Source organism: Eucyclogobius newberryi, unplaced genomic scaffold (assembly GCF_026437365.1).
Source record: "Eucyclogobius newberryi isolate DKJ021-1_F unplaced genomic scaffold, fEucNew1.0.hap1 SCAF_17, whole genome shotgun sequence".
NCBI lineage: Eukaryota > Metazoa > Chordata > Actinopteri > Gobiiformes > Gobiidae > Eucyclogobius > Eucyclogobius newberryi.
This window is the reverse complement of record NW_027315801.1, coordinates 34,766,953-34,785,006: the sequence shown is the minus strand read 5'-3', so window position 1 is coordinate 34,785,006 and position 18,054 is coordinate 34,766,953. Positions and strand designations below refer to the sequence as shown.

The 18,054-nt window shown below is 46.8% G+C and overlaps 1 protein-coding gene across 1 annotated transcript in view; it reads right to left on the bottom strand.

Annotated features, from left to right (window-relative positions):
- The window catches only part of LOC140363557 (neural cell adhesion molecule L1.1-like), a 46,996-nt gene that overhangs the window by 12,028 nt on the left and 16,914 nt on the right, over positions 1-18,054 (bottom strand). The window contains exons 10-26 of the mRNA XM_072450188.1: positions 15,632-15,775; positions 14,465-14,576; positions 13,524-13,684; positions 13,178-13,340; positions 12,618-12,745; positions 12,408-12,512; positions 11,729-11,935; positions 11,185-11,255; positions 9,643-9,868; positions 8,278-8,384; positions 7,441-7,732; positions 6,452-6,574; positions 4,434-4,601; positions 3,406-3,519; positions 2,228-2,377; positions 1,228-1,359; positions 222-294 (exon numbers count right to left, since the gene is read on the bottom strand). Coding sequence (XP_072306289.1) covers positions 222-294; positions 1,228-1,359; positions 2,228-2,377; positions 3,406-3,519; positions 4,434-4,601; positions 6,452-6,574; positions 7,441-7,732; positions 8,278-8,384; positions 9,643-9,868; positions 11,185-11,255; positions 11,729-11,935; positions 12,408-12,512; positions 12,618-12,745; positions 13,178-13,340; positions 13,524-13,684; positions 14,465-14,576; positions 15,632-15,775 — 2,476 coding nt within the window. The remainder of the gene's footprint in view (positions 1-221; positions 295-1,227; positions 1,360-2,227; positions 2,378-3,405; positions 3,520-4,433; positions 4,602-6,451; positions 6,575-7,440; positions 7,733-8,277; positions 8,385-9,642; positions 9,869-11,184; positions 11,256-11,728; positions 11,936-12,407; positions 12,513-12,617; positions 12,746-13,177; positions 13,341-13,523; positions 13,685-14,464; positions 14,577-15,631; positions 15,776-18,054) is intronic.

The window sequence follows — 18,054 nt, the reverse complement described above, 5'->3', positions numbered from 1 at the left end:
GTTTCCAGGCAGCACGAGACCAACTCTGAACGCCTCGATCAATACTTTGTCATTTCGTTTCCGTCGTATCGATTTTTCACGAGTCGTATCTTCACCGTGTCGTATTAAAGCGCTTGGATTCCGAGAGTTCTGACGTGAGTTTTTTCAACGTTGTTCCTAGATGTTTATGAAGTTCAATTGGTGACAAAAGCCGCTTTGGAACGGGTCAAGCGCTCACTGACCTGTACTCTCCGAATGTCTCGTCTTTCATCGGCCGAGCTTCCGAATCCACTTCTTTGTCTTCTTTGTCTTTAACTGAGAGGAAAAAGAACGTGTTTGATTAGAGAAGCCGCTCGAGCTGCTAAACTGAAGAGAAGCCGCTCGAGCCGCTAAACTAAAGAGAAGCCGCTTGAGCTGCTAAACTGAGGAGAAGCCGCTCGAGCCGCTTAACTGAAGAGAAGCCGCTCGAGCCGCTTAACTGAAGAGAAGCCGCTCGAGCCGCTTAACTGAAGAGAAGCCGCTCGAGCCGCTAAGCTAAAGAGAAGCCGCTCGAGCCGCTAAACTAAAGAGAAGCCATTCGAGCCGCTAAACTGAAGAGAAGCCACTCGAGCCGCTAAACTGAAGAGAAGCCGCTCCAGCCGCTAAACTGAAGAGAAGCCGCTCGAGCCGCTTCACTGAAGAGAAGCCGCTCGAGCCGCTCGACTGAAAAGAAGCCGCTTGACTGAAGAGAAGCCGCTTCGCTGAAGAGAAGCCGCTCGACTGAAGAGAAGCCGCTCGACTGAAGAGAAGCCGCTCGACTGAAGAGAAGCCGCTCGACTGAAGAGAAGCCGCTCGATTGAAGAGAAGCCGCTCGACTAAAGCGAAGCCGCTTGATTGAAGAGAAGCCGCTCGACTGAAGAGAAGCCGCTCGACTAAAGAGAAGCCGCTCAACTGAAGAGAAGCCGCTCGATTGAAGAGAAGCCGCTCGATTAAAGAGAAGCCGCTCGATTGAAGAGAAGCCGCTCGACTGAAGAGAATCCGCTCGATTTAAGAGAAGCCGCTCGACTAAAGAGAAGCCGCTCGATTTAAGAGAAGCCGCTCGACTGAAGAGAATCCGCTCGATTTAAGAGAAGCCACTCGACTGAGGAGAAGCCGCTCGACTGAAGAGAAGCCGCTCGACTGAAAAGAAGCCGCTTGACTGAAAAGAAGCCGCTCGACTGAAGTGACCCAGACTCTTGAAAAGGCAGATTAAAGTGTTTCTGACCGCACCTGCGTACTTCCCTCCTTTACGGCGCTTGACCAGGCAGAGGATGAGCAGGATCAGCAGCAGGAGGCAGATGGCGCTGATGAGCCCGATGAACCAGCCCTGGGTCGCGAACCCGCCAGGCATTTCCGACAGCTCTGAAACACACGCAAGGGTCAGAAAACAGGCCGGACTACAGATATTTCCAGTGACCAGTGTCCAGTGTCCAGTGATCAGATTACAGTGTCCAGGGTCCAGTGTCCAGTGTACAGAGTACAGTGTGCAGTGTCCAGTGACCAGGGTCCAGTGACCAGGGTCCAGTGACAAGTGTCCAGTGTCCAGGGTCCAGTGATCAGTGTACAGAGTCCAGTGTACAGTGTCCAGTGTCCAGTGACCAGGGTCCAGTGAAAAGGGTCCAGTGTCCAGGGTCCAGTGATCAGATTACAGTGTCCAGGGTCCAGTGATCAGATTACAGTGTCCAGGGTCCAGTGATCAGATTACAGTGCACAGAGTCCAGTGCAAATTGTCCAGGGTCCAGTGTACAGTGTCCAGTGATCAATGTACAGTGTCCAGTGATCAGTGTACAGTGTCCAGGGTCCAGTGATCAGATTACAGTGTCCAGGGTCCAGTGTATAGTTTACAGAGTCCAGTGTACTGTGTCCAGGGTCCAGTGTACAGTGTCCAGTGATCAATGTACAGTGTCCAGTGTCCAGTGATCAGAGTACAGTGTCCAGTGTCCAGTGATCATTGTAGTGTCCAGGGTCTAGTGTACAGTGATCAGTGATCAGTGTACAGTGTACAGTGTACAGTGATCAGTGTACAGCGTACAGTGTCCAGTGTACAGTGTCCAGTGTACAGTGTCCAGTGTCCAGGGTCCAGTGTCCAGGGTCCAGTGTACAGTGTCCAGGGTCTAGTTTCTAGTGCCCAGTGACCAGTGACCAGTGACCAGTGACAAAGGTCCAGTGTGATTACTGCTTTGTCTTTACTTTTGCGCTCCTGTAGCCGTGCGTCCCCCTCTGTACTGACCTGGTCCTTTGGTCTGCACGATCTGCTCCCACTGCGTGTTGTTGTGGTGCAGGATGCGCAGGTGGTACGTGGTCCCCGGTTCGAGTCCCATCAGCGCGTAGAAGCCCTGGGTGGAGTTGACCTGCTCGGACTCTTGCCACGTTTCTCCAGCTGCCAAACGATGACACACCAGAGGATCAGACGGGGGACTGACCACCTACGCACACTCATCAGGACCAGCCGCACACTGAAGGGAACGGACCCTTCACTGTCGGCTGCTCTGATTGGCTGAGCTAAAGTTGTTGGAACTTCACAACTGGAGGTTTTCAGCTGCGACTCGACAATTACACCGAGCCACGCCTCCTGAACTCTGGGAGGTAAATCAGGTTGAAAAAAATAATCTAGTGAACAAGGCTTACAGCGCCCCCCACAGGTCGAACGACTCGTTGAACTAATTTGCAAGATAAATATATTTTGAATTTAGTTAAAAAATATTTTTTAAAAACATATCAGAATAGCACATTTTTAGGTTTATAATTTCACTTCCTGTTTGTACTTGATGACATCACATTAGGAAATTACCCAGCAAACACATTGTTTTTATTTGACGAATAGAAATACATGAGAGCGACTTTATTTTGTTGAATTAATGCTTAGAGAGTCAAAAAAAGTTGTTTCTTTGTGTAAATTCTGCATAAACGTTGACTGGAATGTCATTTTCAACAAATTTTCATTCATTTGTCTACGTTTTGTCCACAAATACCTGCTTGATCGGTGTAAAACTATCATGTATATGTACGACAGGTATAAATACAACAAATAAAGTCAAAATTAGAAAACCGTAAAAACCTGTCACGGGCCCTTGGATCATGACCAATCGACTATAAATAATCATAGTTTTATTTTGATAGTCGTTCTCTGGACCGATCAGACTCAAAGTGGCAGGATGTTCACGCTGACTCGGGTATGTTGAGGCGTTTATGAACATAATAGTGCGGCGTGATGTGACATAAGCGTGATGTGACATAAGCGTGATGTGACATAAGCGTGATGTGACATAAGCGTGATGTGACATAAGCGTGATGTGACATGAGCGTGATGTGACATAAGCGTGATGTGACATAAGCGTGATGTGACATAAGCGTGATGTGACATGAGCGTGATGTGACATGAGCGTGATGTGACATAAGGGTCCGCACCGCTCTTTCGCAGGTAGTTGATGTGGAAGCCGTGGTTTCGGTCTCGGGGCCCCGGGACCCAGCTCAGGTTCAGGTACGTGTCTCCGAAGAACATGGTGACGTTTGATGGAGGAACTGGAAAACAAGAGCACAGAAGGTGATTCATTCATTGGTCTGAAGACGATCTGGATCAGCCAATCAGAGTCACGAGACTATTTACTGCAAATAACAAATCTTCTAGACAGAGTAATTACTAATAAAGTGTAGTATGGCTACAAATCTAAAATAGTTAGTTCATTTTTGACATTTTGGATTTAACTATGCCACTTTTTTAGTTATATACGTTTTTTTTTTACACGTAGAGTTTGTATAGTACAGATAATGATTACAATGATCAGAATATGACAGTTATTATTTTACATGATTGGTTGATTAATTATTGTAGCCCAAGTATTTAATTTCCAAAACCTCTCATATTATCTGAACATTTGTTGATACAGTGCATACAAGAGTGGCTCGGGGGCCATATGTGACCCTCAGACATAAGTATCTGTACTTTTACTTAAAGTCCACATGACGTTTCTTATGCTTTTTCTAATTCTGACTTAGTTTGATGGTGTATATCACAGTTTTACTTCTGTTAAGAGTTTAAAATGACAGGAAGTGGAGCTGAGTCCCTCTGTGATGTCATCAGTGTGCGACACAGAGACAGTTTAAACCATGGTTGGACTAAATAAAGGTGTTTTATGGTGTTATTGTGTGTCAGATCAGAACTGTTGTGTCGTTTATGTGGGGTTTGGCTCTTGTTTACAGTCTGGTTGCTATGGTAACAGCTGTGGAATCACCTATCTGTGTCATATTTGTGCTCACGTCCAACCAGGAAGTACAATTATAAACTTTACACAAACGGTCAAACTGGGACAAACGTTTAGTCAAACCTTAAATATAAATGTGTTCAGTGCGTTTTGGTGAAATGTGCCGTCTGACCGGTCACATGGACTCTAAACCGCTACAGCCCTGCCCCACAGGGCGTGGCCCGCTCGGCTCACCTCCGTCCAGCTGCGTGGCGGCCCGGAGCGTGGTCGCCGGCCCGTCTCCTGCGGCCGTGCGGGCCCTCACGTAAAACAGGTAATACGAGCTGGAGTTCAGAGGCTGCAGCTCTATGCGAGTGGTGCTGCGGTCGTCGATGCGCACGTACTCCAGGTCCCTGCCCTCCTCTGCAGCACAACAACAACAACACATGAACAACACACAAACAAGTATATGAGTTTTTTTTTAATTAGTTATCTGTTTTTCATTATTATACTTCTGTTCGTACTCTGTGTTGTAACACTTGAATTTTCCCATTGTGGGACAAATACATGAACAACACATGAACAACATATGAACAACACAACACACAAACAACACATGGACAACACACAGACAACACACGGATAACGCATGAACAACACATGAACAACACATGGACAACACACGGACAACACACGGACAACGCACGAACAACACACGAACAACACATGGACAACACACGGACAACACACGGACAACACACGGACAACGCACGAACAACACATGGACAACACACGGACAACACACGGACAACGCACGAACAACACATGGACAACACACAGACAACACACGGACAACGCACGAACAACACACGGACAACACATGAACAACATATGAACAACACATGGACAACACATAAACAACACACGGACAACACACGGACAGCACACGGACAACACACGGACAACGCACGGACAACGCACGAACAACACATGGACAACACACCAACAACAGATGAACAACACACGGACAACACATGAACAACAAATGGACAACAAATGGACAACACATGAACAACAAATGGACAACACATGAACAACACATGAACAACAAATGGACAACACATGAACAACAACTGAACAACAAATGGACAACACATGAACAACAAATGGACAACACATGAACAACACATGAACAACAAATGGACAACACATGAACAACACATGAACAACAAATGGACAACACATGAACAACAACTGAACAACAAATGGACAACACATGAACAACAAATGGACAACACATGAACAACACATGAACAACAAATGGACAACACATGAACAACACATGAACAACAAATGGACAACACATGAACAACAACTGAACAACAAATGGACAACACATGAACAACAAATGGACAACACATGGACAACACATGAACAACAAATGGACAACACATGGACAACACATGAACAACAAATGGACAACACATGAACAACACATGAACAACAAATGGACAACACATGAACAACACATGAACAACAAATGGACAACACATGAACAACACATGAACAACAAATGGACAACACATGAACAACACATGGACAACACATGAACAACACATGGACAACACATGAACAACACATGAACAACACATGAACAACACATGGACAACACATGAACAACACATGGACAACACATGAACAACACATGAACAACACATGAACAACACATGAACAACACATGAACAACACATGAACAACACACAAACAAAAAGTGCAAGCGTTATAAATATGTGTATTGTATTATTGTATTGTGTTATTGTCCTTTAAACTCTTGTACTTTGACATCTCATATTTTAGAACTTTAAATAACCACATGACTTCATATCAGTCAGGCGTTCCAAACGACAGCAATGACGTTAGCGCTCCGTCTACTGGCTGCAGTGGGACAATAAAAAGAGGAGATAAACAAAAGCTAGCTTGCCCGGACACAATGGTGATGAGTTATGGACTCAAACACAGCCCGGGAGACGAAACTATGGAACAGAGTGTTTTCTGAGGCTCAGAGAAAGAGGACTTACACAACGCTAAACTCCAGGTGAGGTTTTGGCGAGAGAACAAGGTTAAAATGAGCTCAAGAAGGTCAATTTCTGGCTCTTGTTTACAGTCTGGTTGCAGCATTTCGTAGTAAATATAACGGTGTTGACTGTGTTTTAGTCATGCGTGAGTTCTGAGCGCGTGACTATAAGCGTTTGTGAGTTTGAGAGTATTCTTACCCTGTTTGTACTGCAGGATGTAGCCCAGCAGAACGCCGTTGGGCTCCACAGGAGGGCTCCAGATCAGAAAGAGGGACGTGTCTGTGGGGCTTTCAGACGTGAGCGATGCAGGAGGACCAGGAGCTGAGGACACCAGGACAAGATCAAGATTTTATTATATGTAATGTTAGCACTTTTGTGAGAAAAAAAACACACCACGATTTAACAATCACTCACACTTACTGAGACCAAACTGTGGTATTTCTAATGTTCTTTCATTTTCACCGTCAAACATGGGACTAATCCTCAAGTTTGTGAACAACTTTATGAAATACAACTTTATTAATAACAAAATAAAAAACTAACCCGTTTGTTTGTGCGTCTGTTTGTTTGTTTGTGTGTCTGTTTGTTTGTGTGTCTGTTTGTTTGTGTGTCTGTTTGTTTGTTTGTCTGTTTGTTTGTTTGTGTGTCTGTTTGTTTGTCTGTTTGTTTGTGTGTCTGTTTGTTTGTCTGTTTGTTTGTTTGTGTGTCTGTTTGTTTGTCTGTGTGTTTGTTTGTGTGTTTGTTTGTCTAAAAAAAAGAGTAAGAATTTTATGGAGATTGTTTGTGCTTTTAAATATTGTATTGTTTTAATCTTTTACAACAATTTTATTTTAGGGTAAATCCAGCTTTGATTGGAAAAAAAACCCTCTTTTAATGCTTTTTGAAATTAAATGTAATTTAAAAAACACTAATTTCTAATATTTTAATGCAATATACAAATACAGACTTACACGAGTGGATCTACAATAAATATTTTTAATACAAATAATTATAAATAATAAAATTTGAGGCCATTACTCTTAACATTTAATACTTGTTTGTAGAATTGAAGGATTTTAAACATGGCACTATCAGAGGTAACACTTTATAAAATGCTTTCAGGACCAATCTCAGAGTGTTTTTTCCTGTTTAAATAAAGGTTTATTAAACCTTTATTTAAACGTCCTCGCCGCCGGCCGCGCGCTCACCCCCTTCAGGCGTCTCGAAGTAGTGCAGGTCGGAGCGCGGCCCTTGACCTTTGCCGTTGAACGCGGCGATGGAGAGTTTGTAAAGAGAGTAAAGCTTCAGGCCGGAGATCTCCTCTGAGGTCTGCATGCCTCGCACCTCCACCACCCTCTCATTCTCCTCCTCCTGCTCCGCCTCCTGCCCCGCCTCCTGCCCCGCCTCCTCCTCCTGCTGCTGCTGCATCGCCTCAAACTGCAGTTCTCCCAGCGACCTGCGGCGGCGCTCTGCTTTGGGACCCAGCCTCTGAATGTAGATCTGTGAAGAAAGGATCCGTTTATGACTATTTAAACATAAACCACAAATACAACATACTGGATTTAGAAAGTATGATATTTAAAGTTGTAAATGGGTTTGTCCTTTCATAAAAAAAAAAAAAATCTATGCAGTTATAATAAACAAACCAGTCATAGATGATCCAAATGAAGGTTGAAATGTGGCGACTGAGGCTTCGAGAGAGATAAAATGTAAATATAAAGTGCATTACAGATGAAAATGAGAAATAGTTTATCCTCTTTTGACATTTGGATTGAATAATGTCACTGTCTTTGCTAAATAATGTCTTTTCTCACGCGTTTTAGAGTCTGTCTGGCCTCGAATATGGAACGCTGAAGATCACGAGCCGAGGATTTGTGCCAGAAAAAGTCTACAGCACGTCAAAGGTTAAGAAAATCCAGAGCAGAGGGAAAACGTACATTCACGTCTTAAATGCAGGAGAATCAAAATGGCATAAACGTGAATAAACACATAAACACAGCTTGAGAGAAAGACTTGAGTAGAAGAGTGCTCAGAGAAAGCTTCACCTTGTATCCCAGCAACAGGCCGCGCACGTTCTGGGCCTCGTTCCACTTCACTCGCACTGTGCTGTTCATCACTGTGACCGCGACTCCACCGGGGGCCTCCAGGGGCACTGTGGAGCAGAGGGTCTGAATACCAACAAAACATACACGCTGGAAATGTATCTGCAGAGGAACGATGAAAGTTTTAAGATGGAGGGCCCCGTCTTGTAAACTGTGACACATGCGGGCCCCGGAGTGCACACGAGGGCCCCGGAGTGCACACACGGGCCTCGGAGTGCACACACGGGCCTCGGAGTGCACACACGGGCCTCGGAGTGCACACACGGGCCTCGGAGTGCACACACGGCCCCCTGAGTGCACATACGGGCCTCGGAGTGCACATGTGGGCCTCGGAGTGCACACACGGGCCCCAGAGTGCACACACAGGCCTCGGAGTGCACACACAGGCCTCAGAGTGCACACACGGGCCCCGGAGTGCACACACAGGGCCTCGGAGTGCGCACACGAGCCCCAGAGTGCACACACCGGGCCTCGGAGTGCACACGGGCCTCGGAGTGCACACACGGCCCCCTGAGTGCACATACGGGCCTCGGAGTGCACATGTGGGCCTCGGAGTGCACACACGGGCCCCAAAGTGCACACACAGGCCTCAGAGTGCACACACGGGGCCCCGGAGTGCACACACAGGCCCCAGAGTGCACACACAGGCCTCGGAGTGCACACACAGGCCTCAGAGTGCACACACGGGCCCCGGAGTGCACACACAGGGCCTCGGAGTGCGCACACGAGCCCCAGAGTGCACACACCGGGCCTCGGAGTGCACACACGGGCCCCGGAGTGCACACACAGGCCCCGGAGTGCACACACGGAGCCTCGGAGTGCACACACAGGCCCCGGAGTGCACACACGGGGCCTCGGAGTGCACACACAGGCCTCAGAGTGCACACACGGGCCCCGGAGTGCATACACGGGGCCTCGGAGTGCGCACACGGGCCCCGGAGTGCACACACCGGGCCTCGGAGTGCACACACAGGCCCCGGAGTGCACACACAGGCCTCGGAGTGCACACACGGGGCCCCGGAGTGCACACACGGGCCCCGGAGTGCACACACAGGCCCCGGAGTGCACACACCGGGCCCCGGAGTGCACAAACGGGCCCCGGAGTGCACACGCGGGCCCCGGAGTGCACACGCGGGCCTCGGAGTGCACACGCGGGCCCCGGAGTGCACACGTGGGCCCCGGAGTGCACACACGGGCGGGCCCCGGAGTGCACACACGGGCCCCGGAGTGCACACACGGGCCACACACAAATGTCACCTCCCTGATCCAGGTGATTTGACCTGTGTGTAGTGCGTTTCTATCCCTCACCGTCCTCTCCAGAGTGCCCGATCTCGCCCTCCGGCTCGGGCCCGTCCCCGATGGCGTTGACGGCCTGGACTTTGATCTCGAACGGCGTGTAGGTGCCGGAGCCCGTCACCACGAACGGCGGCGCGCTGGTGGAGTTGTTGTTCCAGCGCTGGTCCTTCTTGCCCGCCTCGCGCCACCACACCTTGTACATGAAGCCCTGGCCGTTATGGAGGCGCTTCTCCATCTCCTGCACCGGGGCAAAGCGGGGAAAGGGTGAGGCTCAGCAGAAGAAGAGTTATGACCCGCTCGTCTCCACGGAGATGGATGAGTTTCATGCCGTACTGTGGAACATTGTGGGCAAAGCAAGAACATCTACAGATAATGAGCGGGTGACGACGCGAGGCGTCTAAACCAGGATTAGACCAGGACTAAACCAGGACAAAACCAGGACTAAACCAGGACTAAACCAGGACTAAACCAGGAATGAACCAGGACTAGACCAGGACTAAACCAGGACTAAACCAGGACTAAACCAGGACTAAACCAGGACTAGACCAGGACTAAACCAGGACTAGACCAGGACTAAACCAGGAATGAACCAGGACTAGACCAGGACTAAACCAGGACTAAACCAGGACTAAACCAGGACTAAACCAGGACTAAACCAGGACTAAACCAGGACTAGACCAGGACTAAACCAGGAATGAACCAGGACTAGACCAGGACTAAACCAGGACTAAACCAGGACTAGACCAGGACTAAACCAGGACTAAACCAGGAATGAACCAGGACTAGACCAGGACTAAACCAGGAATGAACCAGGACTAGACCAGGACTAAACCAGGACTAGACCAGGACTAAACCAGGACTAAACCAGGAATGAACCAGGACTAGACCAGGACTAAACCAGGAATGAACCAGGACTAGACCAGGACTAAACCAGGAATGAACCAGGACTAAACCAGGACTAAACCAGGACTAAACCAGGACTAAACCAGGACTAAACCAGGTCTGAACCAGGACTAAACCAGGACTAAACCAGGAATGAACCAGGACTAGACCAGGACTAAACCAGGACTAAACCAGGACTGAACCAGGTCTGAACCAGGACTAAACCAGGAATGAACCAGGACTAGACCAGGACTAAACCAGGACTAAACCAGGACTGAACCAGGACTAGAACAGGACTAGAACATGACTAAACCAGGACTAAACCAGGTCTAAACCAGGAATGAACCAGGAATGAACCAGGACTAAACCAGGACTAAACCAGGACTAAACCAGGTCTAAAATGAGTTCAAGTTAGGACCAAGTAACGATGTGTGTGAACGCGTCCTAATAGAAGTATAATAGTATTAGTTCCTCTGTATTTCAAACCATGTGATGCTTTATTCCTCCCGTTCGTCCTGGGTCAGTTTTACACTCGGTTTGTCCGGTTTAGTTTGTCAGTTTGTCAGTTTATATTTAAATCTCCAGTGGCCGTTCTTCTCGTCCATCGCATCAGGCTAAAATAAACTCTCCGCAGACAAAAGAGGATGAACAGCTGCAGTTCTGGTCACTCACATCCCACGTGATGACCAGGGTCCCCGGCTCCGTGGAGTCACTGCGGACGCCGGTCGGGTTACCGCTGGGAACTGCAAACAAACAAACAAACAAACAAACAAACAAACAAACAAACAAACAAACAAACAAGGCATTTAGAAAAGATTCAGGTGTTACTGCAAAGACTGCTTTTAAATTCACAAACTTCTCAATCATCTAAAAGTTTTACAAGACCAACAAGTGGAACTACAAGTAGAGCTGTAACGAGTAATTTGATCACGATACAATTGTTGTTTTGGAAATATGCTAAAATTAGACCAGAAAGCAGAAGGTTAAAGCCATATTTCTGCACTTTTTTGGTTCATTTTATGGTCTGTTTACATTTTGACACATTTAAAACAGACTTTCTGAATCACGATGTGTCGATTTGACCAAAATGACAGATTGTCGCAGGAACGAGCTTGCGATTCCATCTTTATCCTGATCGTAGTCACATTTTGATCATTGTAATCGTGAGCTGGATTGCACAAACGCAAAAGCACATTGAAAAAAGGCGGGGTCTCACTTGCGGGCGGCGTGCTGTGTTCCGGCGAGTTCTGGCTGACCTCGCCCCGGCCCAGGTCGTTCACGGCGGTCACCCGGAAGCTGTAGGTGCAGAACGGGCGCAGCTTCAGCTCCACCTCCGCAACGTCGCCGGGGACCCGCCTCAGCTCCTCCCACCTCCACCGGGACCTGGGCGCGTGCTGCTCCTCGCGGGCCTCCACGATGAACTCTGCACACACCGGCGCGCTGTTCATCCGACGGGTCGCTCAAGTGTAATCGCAAGCGGCAATGAGGTCACAAAACAATCTAAAAACCTCGTAATATTAACGTCAAGCGTCTGCGTAAAGGGGCCACAACTGCAGAACGAGTACTCGAGTCAGTTTTTCTGCCAGAATGCGCAGAAGTACTTGCTGCGCTGTGATTGGTCCAGTCTGTGCACCACTGGAGCTTCAGGACCAATCACAACAAAGATGGATTCTCAAGAGTTTGTGAACCTTTCACGACTCTACACGCTCGTCATCGGTCCGGACAGCGCAGCGAGAAATGGGGAACGACACGCAGCTAATGGTCGACACACTGCGGGCAAACGTGCTGTCCGCTAGGCCACGGGCGGCAAACTCCACGTGCCCCGGGACAGCTGTGGCTAAAACATAAGCGCGGCGCGGCCGATGAACGTCCAAGCGTGACTTCACGCGCCGTACCTGTGATGGCGCTGTTGTGGTCGAACCCCGGCGTCCAGCCCAGGGTCACGGTCGTGTGGGCGTCGGCCTCGGACAGGGACAGGTCGGTGGGAGGGTCCGGAGGCGCTGCGGGCACAACGATGTTAGAATAAGACGGTTTGAAGGTCGTCCGTCGCCCCGTCGTCCGCCTAAAGTCTGGGAGGCATGTTTAACGACAAAGTGTGTACGAACCCACGACGCTAATGGCGCCGCTGGCCTGGGCGTGGTCCAGGCCGGTGATGACCTCGCAGCCGTAGACCGCGCTGTCGTCCGTGGTCACGCCGCTCACTCTCAGTGTGCCGTTCTCGAACACGGTGAACCTGCGACACGCCAGAGCACAGACTAACTGAACATCTCTATGTAGTACAGATATGTTGTAAAAGCAGCTCTTAAGGTAAAAATGAAACCACTGCATGTCGTCTGCGTCCAATTATACAGCGTTTTATTCTCTGACAAACAGGAAGTGCGCTGTTAGCATGCTAGCTGTCGTCACTAGCTCTATCGTGATACTACTTGTGAAACGTGCTCCGATCACGTGAGAAAGTGAGGGTTAAGTTTGGACTGCTGCAAATACCTAAAAATGTTCAAGTGCAGCGACTTTAACGTATTGTTATGTTCTACGAAACTGAATCGCAAATAAATCAAAGAAAGATCAAATCCAGGTCAAATAATCACACACAAAAATGATCCAAACCGACACCGAGTGTAAGCTTGCACGAGTTGGAATGGAAGGCAGTATTGGGTGGGCGTACTTGTCGTCTGAGGAGGACTCCTGGATCTTGAGCCCGTTTTTCCTCCAGACGATCTGCCGGTCGTGTTTGAGGCGAGGGTCAGTGAACGCCTCGCAGTGGAGCAGCGCCGTGGAGCCTCTGACCGCTCGGACGCTCTCTGGACCGGTCAAGATCGCGCTCCGCTCTGAAGAGACACGAAAGACAACGGCGACACGGAGATTAGATCAACCAACAACGAAAAGGGTTGTGTGGTTTGTCCTGCAGGAGGAGCGTCTACAGACAGGGGGCGCCGTCGTTCACACTTGGAGATGTCGTGATTTTGTGAAGTGTGTTTTCTCTGGACCGTGCGGCGCAGGGTCAGACGCACCGTAGACCTCCAGGCGAGCGCTGATGCTGATGTTGCTCTCCTGCACTGAGCAGGTGTAAAGTCCACTGTCGTCCCGGCTCACGTTGAACACCTCCAGCGTCCCGTCGGTCAGAAGAGACACGTGAGAGTGAGACAGGAGAGGAGCCGCGCCCTGTTTGTCCCTGGAACACACAACCACAGACTTTAAGAAATACTCCTTTCATCCAGTTTAGTCCTGATTCCATCATGGTCCAGACCTGGTTTGGATTTAAATCAGGGTCAAACTCAGGGTCAAACATGATGTAAACTATAAATCCACAAGAAATAGCTTTATACAGCCTAGTAATAGTTCCATGTGAACAGTTTCACAAATCTGCAGCAGGTGAAAGACTGAGTCATGCATTAGCATTAGCATTAGCATTAGCAGGAACATGGACTGTTGATATGATTTCTGACATGAAACATGTTTATGCTCAAACTCAACATGAGATCACTGCTTTTATAGTTTAAGCTGATCTTAGAGACAAACTCTTCATGTCCTGACTCAAACGAGTCATTGTGTCACATTAGTGTGAATACAGTCAATGCTCACAGCAGCTTCACTCTGTGACGTGCGGTTGTGCAGTTGTGTTCTGTACCATGTGACGTGCGGTTGTGTTCTGTACCATGTGACGTGCGGTTGTGTTCTGTACCATGTGACGTGCGGTTGCGTTCTGTACCATGTGACTTGTGGTTGCGTTCTGTACCATGTGACATGTGGTTGTGTTCTGTACCATGTGACATGTGGTTGCGTTCTGTACCATGTGACATGTGGTTGCGTTCTGTACCATGTGACTTGTGGTTGCGTTCTGTACCATGTGACATGTGGTTGTGTTCTGTACCATGTGACATGTGGTTGTGTTCTGTACCATGTGACATGTGGTTGCGTTCTGTACCATGTGACGTGTGGTTGCGTTCTGTACCATGTGACGTGCGGTTGTGGGGAGCCGAAGGCTTCACACTGCAGAGTGATGTCTCCTTCCTCTGTGACTCTGTACTGAAGCTCGTCAGGAGTCAGGATCTGCGCCGGGAGCTCTGAAACACCACACAAGTCATGGTCAAGTCCTGGTGGAGTGATGGGTTTAGTCATGGTCAAGTCATGGTCAAGTCCTGGTGGAGCGATGGGTTTAGTCACGGTCAAGTCCTCGTGGAGCGATGGGTTTAGTCACGGTCAAGTCCTGGTGGAGCGATGGGTTTAGTCACGGTCAAGTCCTGGTGGAGCGATGGGTTTAGTCACGGTCAAGTCCTGGTGGAGCGATGGGTTTAGTCACGGTCAAGTCCTGGTGGAGCGATGGGTTTAGTCACGGTCAAGTCCTGGTGGAGCGATGGGTTTAGTCACGGTCAAGTCCTGGTGGAGCGATGGGTTTAGTCACGGTCAAGTCCTGGTGGAGCGATGGGTTTGGTCACGGTCAAGTCCTGGTGGAGCGATGGGTTTGGTCACGGTCAAGTCCTGGTGGAGCGATGGGTTTGGTCACGGTCAAGTCCTCGTGGAGCGATGGGTTTGGTCACGGTCAAGTCCTGGTGGAGCGATGGGTTTAGTCATGGAGAAGCTCAGCTGAGTTCAAGGGGCTGTACCGTGAAGCTAATAACAGCTAGCATGCTAACAGCGCACTTACTGAACCGTTTTGAGCCTCGTGATGGTGTACGCTGAGCTTCTGCAGATACAAACGCTCTCTTATGGTCTCTTATTTAATGTTGATGACCTTCATTTAGAACCTGTGACTATAACAACAATGTCCAGATAACTTATATTGTCTTTACTGTCCAGGAACTGTTCATAGTTTTACTTTTACTTGACGACTGGAACACCCAGCGGAAACGTCACTCCAAGGTCTGAAGATATTATCGTGTTTGTTGTTTTGAAGATTTGCAAAATGTTGAATGTTGAGTGCATAATTAATTTTAAAAAATGATACAAAAAGATCAGATTAAAGACCTTGAAATACAGACATTTCACATTTGTCTGATAATGAATACATTTAAAGATTGGATTGACACAACATCATCTGAATATCGTTTTCCAATTAGGAAGGAGTCATTTGCCCGTTACACCATGAAAACACTGAACCTGAAGCGTTCCCGGTTCTTACCCACAACGTTGATGTAGGTGTTGAGGAGGGCGGAGCCGTGTTTGTTCTTGGCCTCGCACTGGTAAACGGCCGTGTCCGAGACCTCCACGTCCATCAGCTTCAGAACGCCGCCCGACACGCTGCGCCGAGGGTCCGCGTCCACTTCTGCGGGACGGAAATCACACCAGGGTAAGAGGGACTATTGTGTTTCTGTGACATAGTATTTATTCATGGGTCTGAAGTGACAGAGTCGAGAGTGCAAGATGTTTTACGTATTACGCTTTTTTCTGGTACGTTGTATTCAACTGCAGCGTAACCGTTAGTTTGTTGTAAACTGATCTAAAGCGGCGTCATGACAGACACAGGTGACACAACTCCTCTTCAAAGTAATATTAGACTGTAACGACGGTGACGATAGTGACATTAGACTGTGACGATAGTGATATTAGACTGTGACGATAGTGATATTAGACTGTGACGATAGTGATATTAGACTGTGACAATAGTGGTATTAGACTGTGACGATAGTTAGACTGTAACGATAGTGATATTAGACTGTAACGATAGTGATATTAGACTGTGACGATAGTTAGACTGTAACGATAGTGATATTAGACTGTGACGATAGTGATATTAGACTGTAACGATAGTGATATTAGACTGTAACGATAGTGATATTAGACTGTGACGATAGTGATATTAGACTGTGACGATAGTGATATTAGACTGTGACGATAGTGATATTAGACTGTAACGATAGTGATATTAGACTGTGACGATAGTTAGACTGTAACGATAGTGATATTAGACTGTGACGATAGTGATATTAGACTGTAACGATAGTGATATTAGACTGTGACGATAGTTAGACTGTAACGATAGTGATATTAGACTGTGACGATAGTGATATTAGACTGTGACGATAGTGATATTAGACTGTGATGATAGTGATATTAGACTGTTACGATAGTGATATTAGACTGTGACAATAGTGGTATTAGACTGTAACGATAGTGATATTAGACTGTAACGATAGTGATATTAGACTGTGACGATAGTTAGACTGTAACGATAGTGGTATTTGACTGTAACGATAGTGATATTAGACTGTGACGATAGTTAGACTGTAACGATAGTGGTATTTGACTGTATAGATAGTGATATTAGACTGTAACGATAGTGGTATTTGACTGTAACGATAGTGATATTAGACTGTGAAGATAGTGATATTAGACTGTGACGATAGTGATATTAGACTGTGACGATAGTGATATTAGACTGTAACGATAGTGATATTAGACGGTGACGATAGTGATATTAGACCGTGACGATAGTGATATTAGACTGTGACGATAGTGATATTAGACTGTGAAGATAGTGATATTAGACTGTAACGATAGTGATATTAGACTGTAACGATAGTGATATTAGACTGTAATGATAGTGATATTAGACTGTGAAGATAGTGATATTAGACTGTGACGATAGTGATATTAGACTGTGATGATAGTGATATTAGAGTGTAACGATAGTGATATTAGACTGTGACGATAGTGATATTAGACTGTGACGATAGTGATATTAGACTGTGATGATAGTGATATTAGACTGTAACGATAGTGATATTAGACTGTGACGATAGTGATATTAGACTGTGATGATAGTGATATTAGACTGTACCGATAGTGATATTAGACTGTGACGATAGTTAGACTGTAACGATAGTGATATTAGACCGTAACGATAGTGGTATTTGACTGTAACGATAGTGATATTAGACTGTGAAGATAGTGATATTAGACTGACGATAGTGATATTAGACTGTGATGATAGTGATATTAGACTGTAACGATAGTGATATTAGACTGTGACGATAGTGATATTAGACCGTGACGATAGTGATATTAGACTGTGACGATAGTGATATTAGACTGTGACGATAGTGATATTAGACTGTGACGATAGTTAGACTGTAACGATAGTGATATTAGACTGTGACGATAGTGATATTAGACTGTAACGATAGTGATATTAGACTGTGACGATAGTTAGACTGTAACGATAGTGGTATTTGACTGTAACGATAGTGATATTAGACTGTGACGATAGTGATATTAGACTGTGAAGATAGTGATATTAGACTGTGACGATAGTGATATTAGACTGTTACGATGGTGATATTAGACTGTGACGATAGTGATATAAGTGATCTGTTCTGTTCTTCTGTATCTACCTCTGTATCTACCTGCGTTGCACCAATGAAATTTCCCCATGTGGGACAATAAAGGAATATCTTATCTTATCTTATCTTATTAGACTGTAACGATAGTGATATTAGACTGTGACGATAGTGATATTAGACTGTGACGATAGTGATATTAGACTGTGAAGATAGTGATATTAGACTGTGACGATAGTGATATTAGACTATGACGATAGTGATA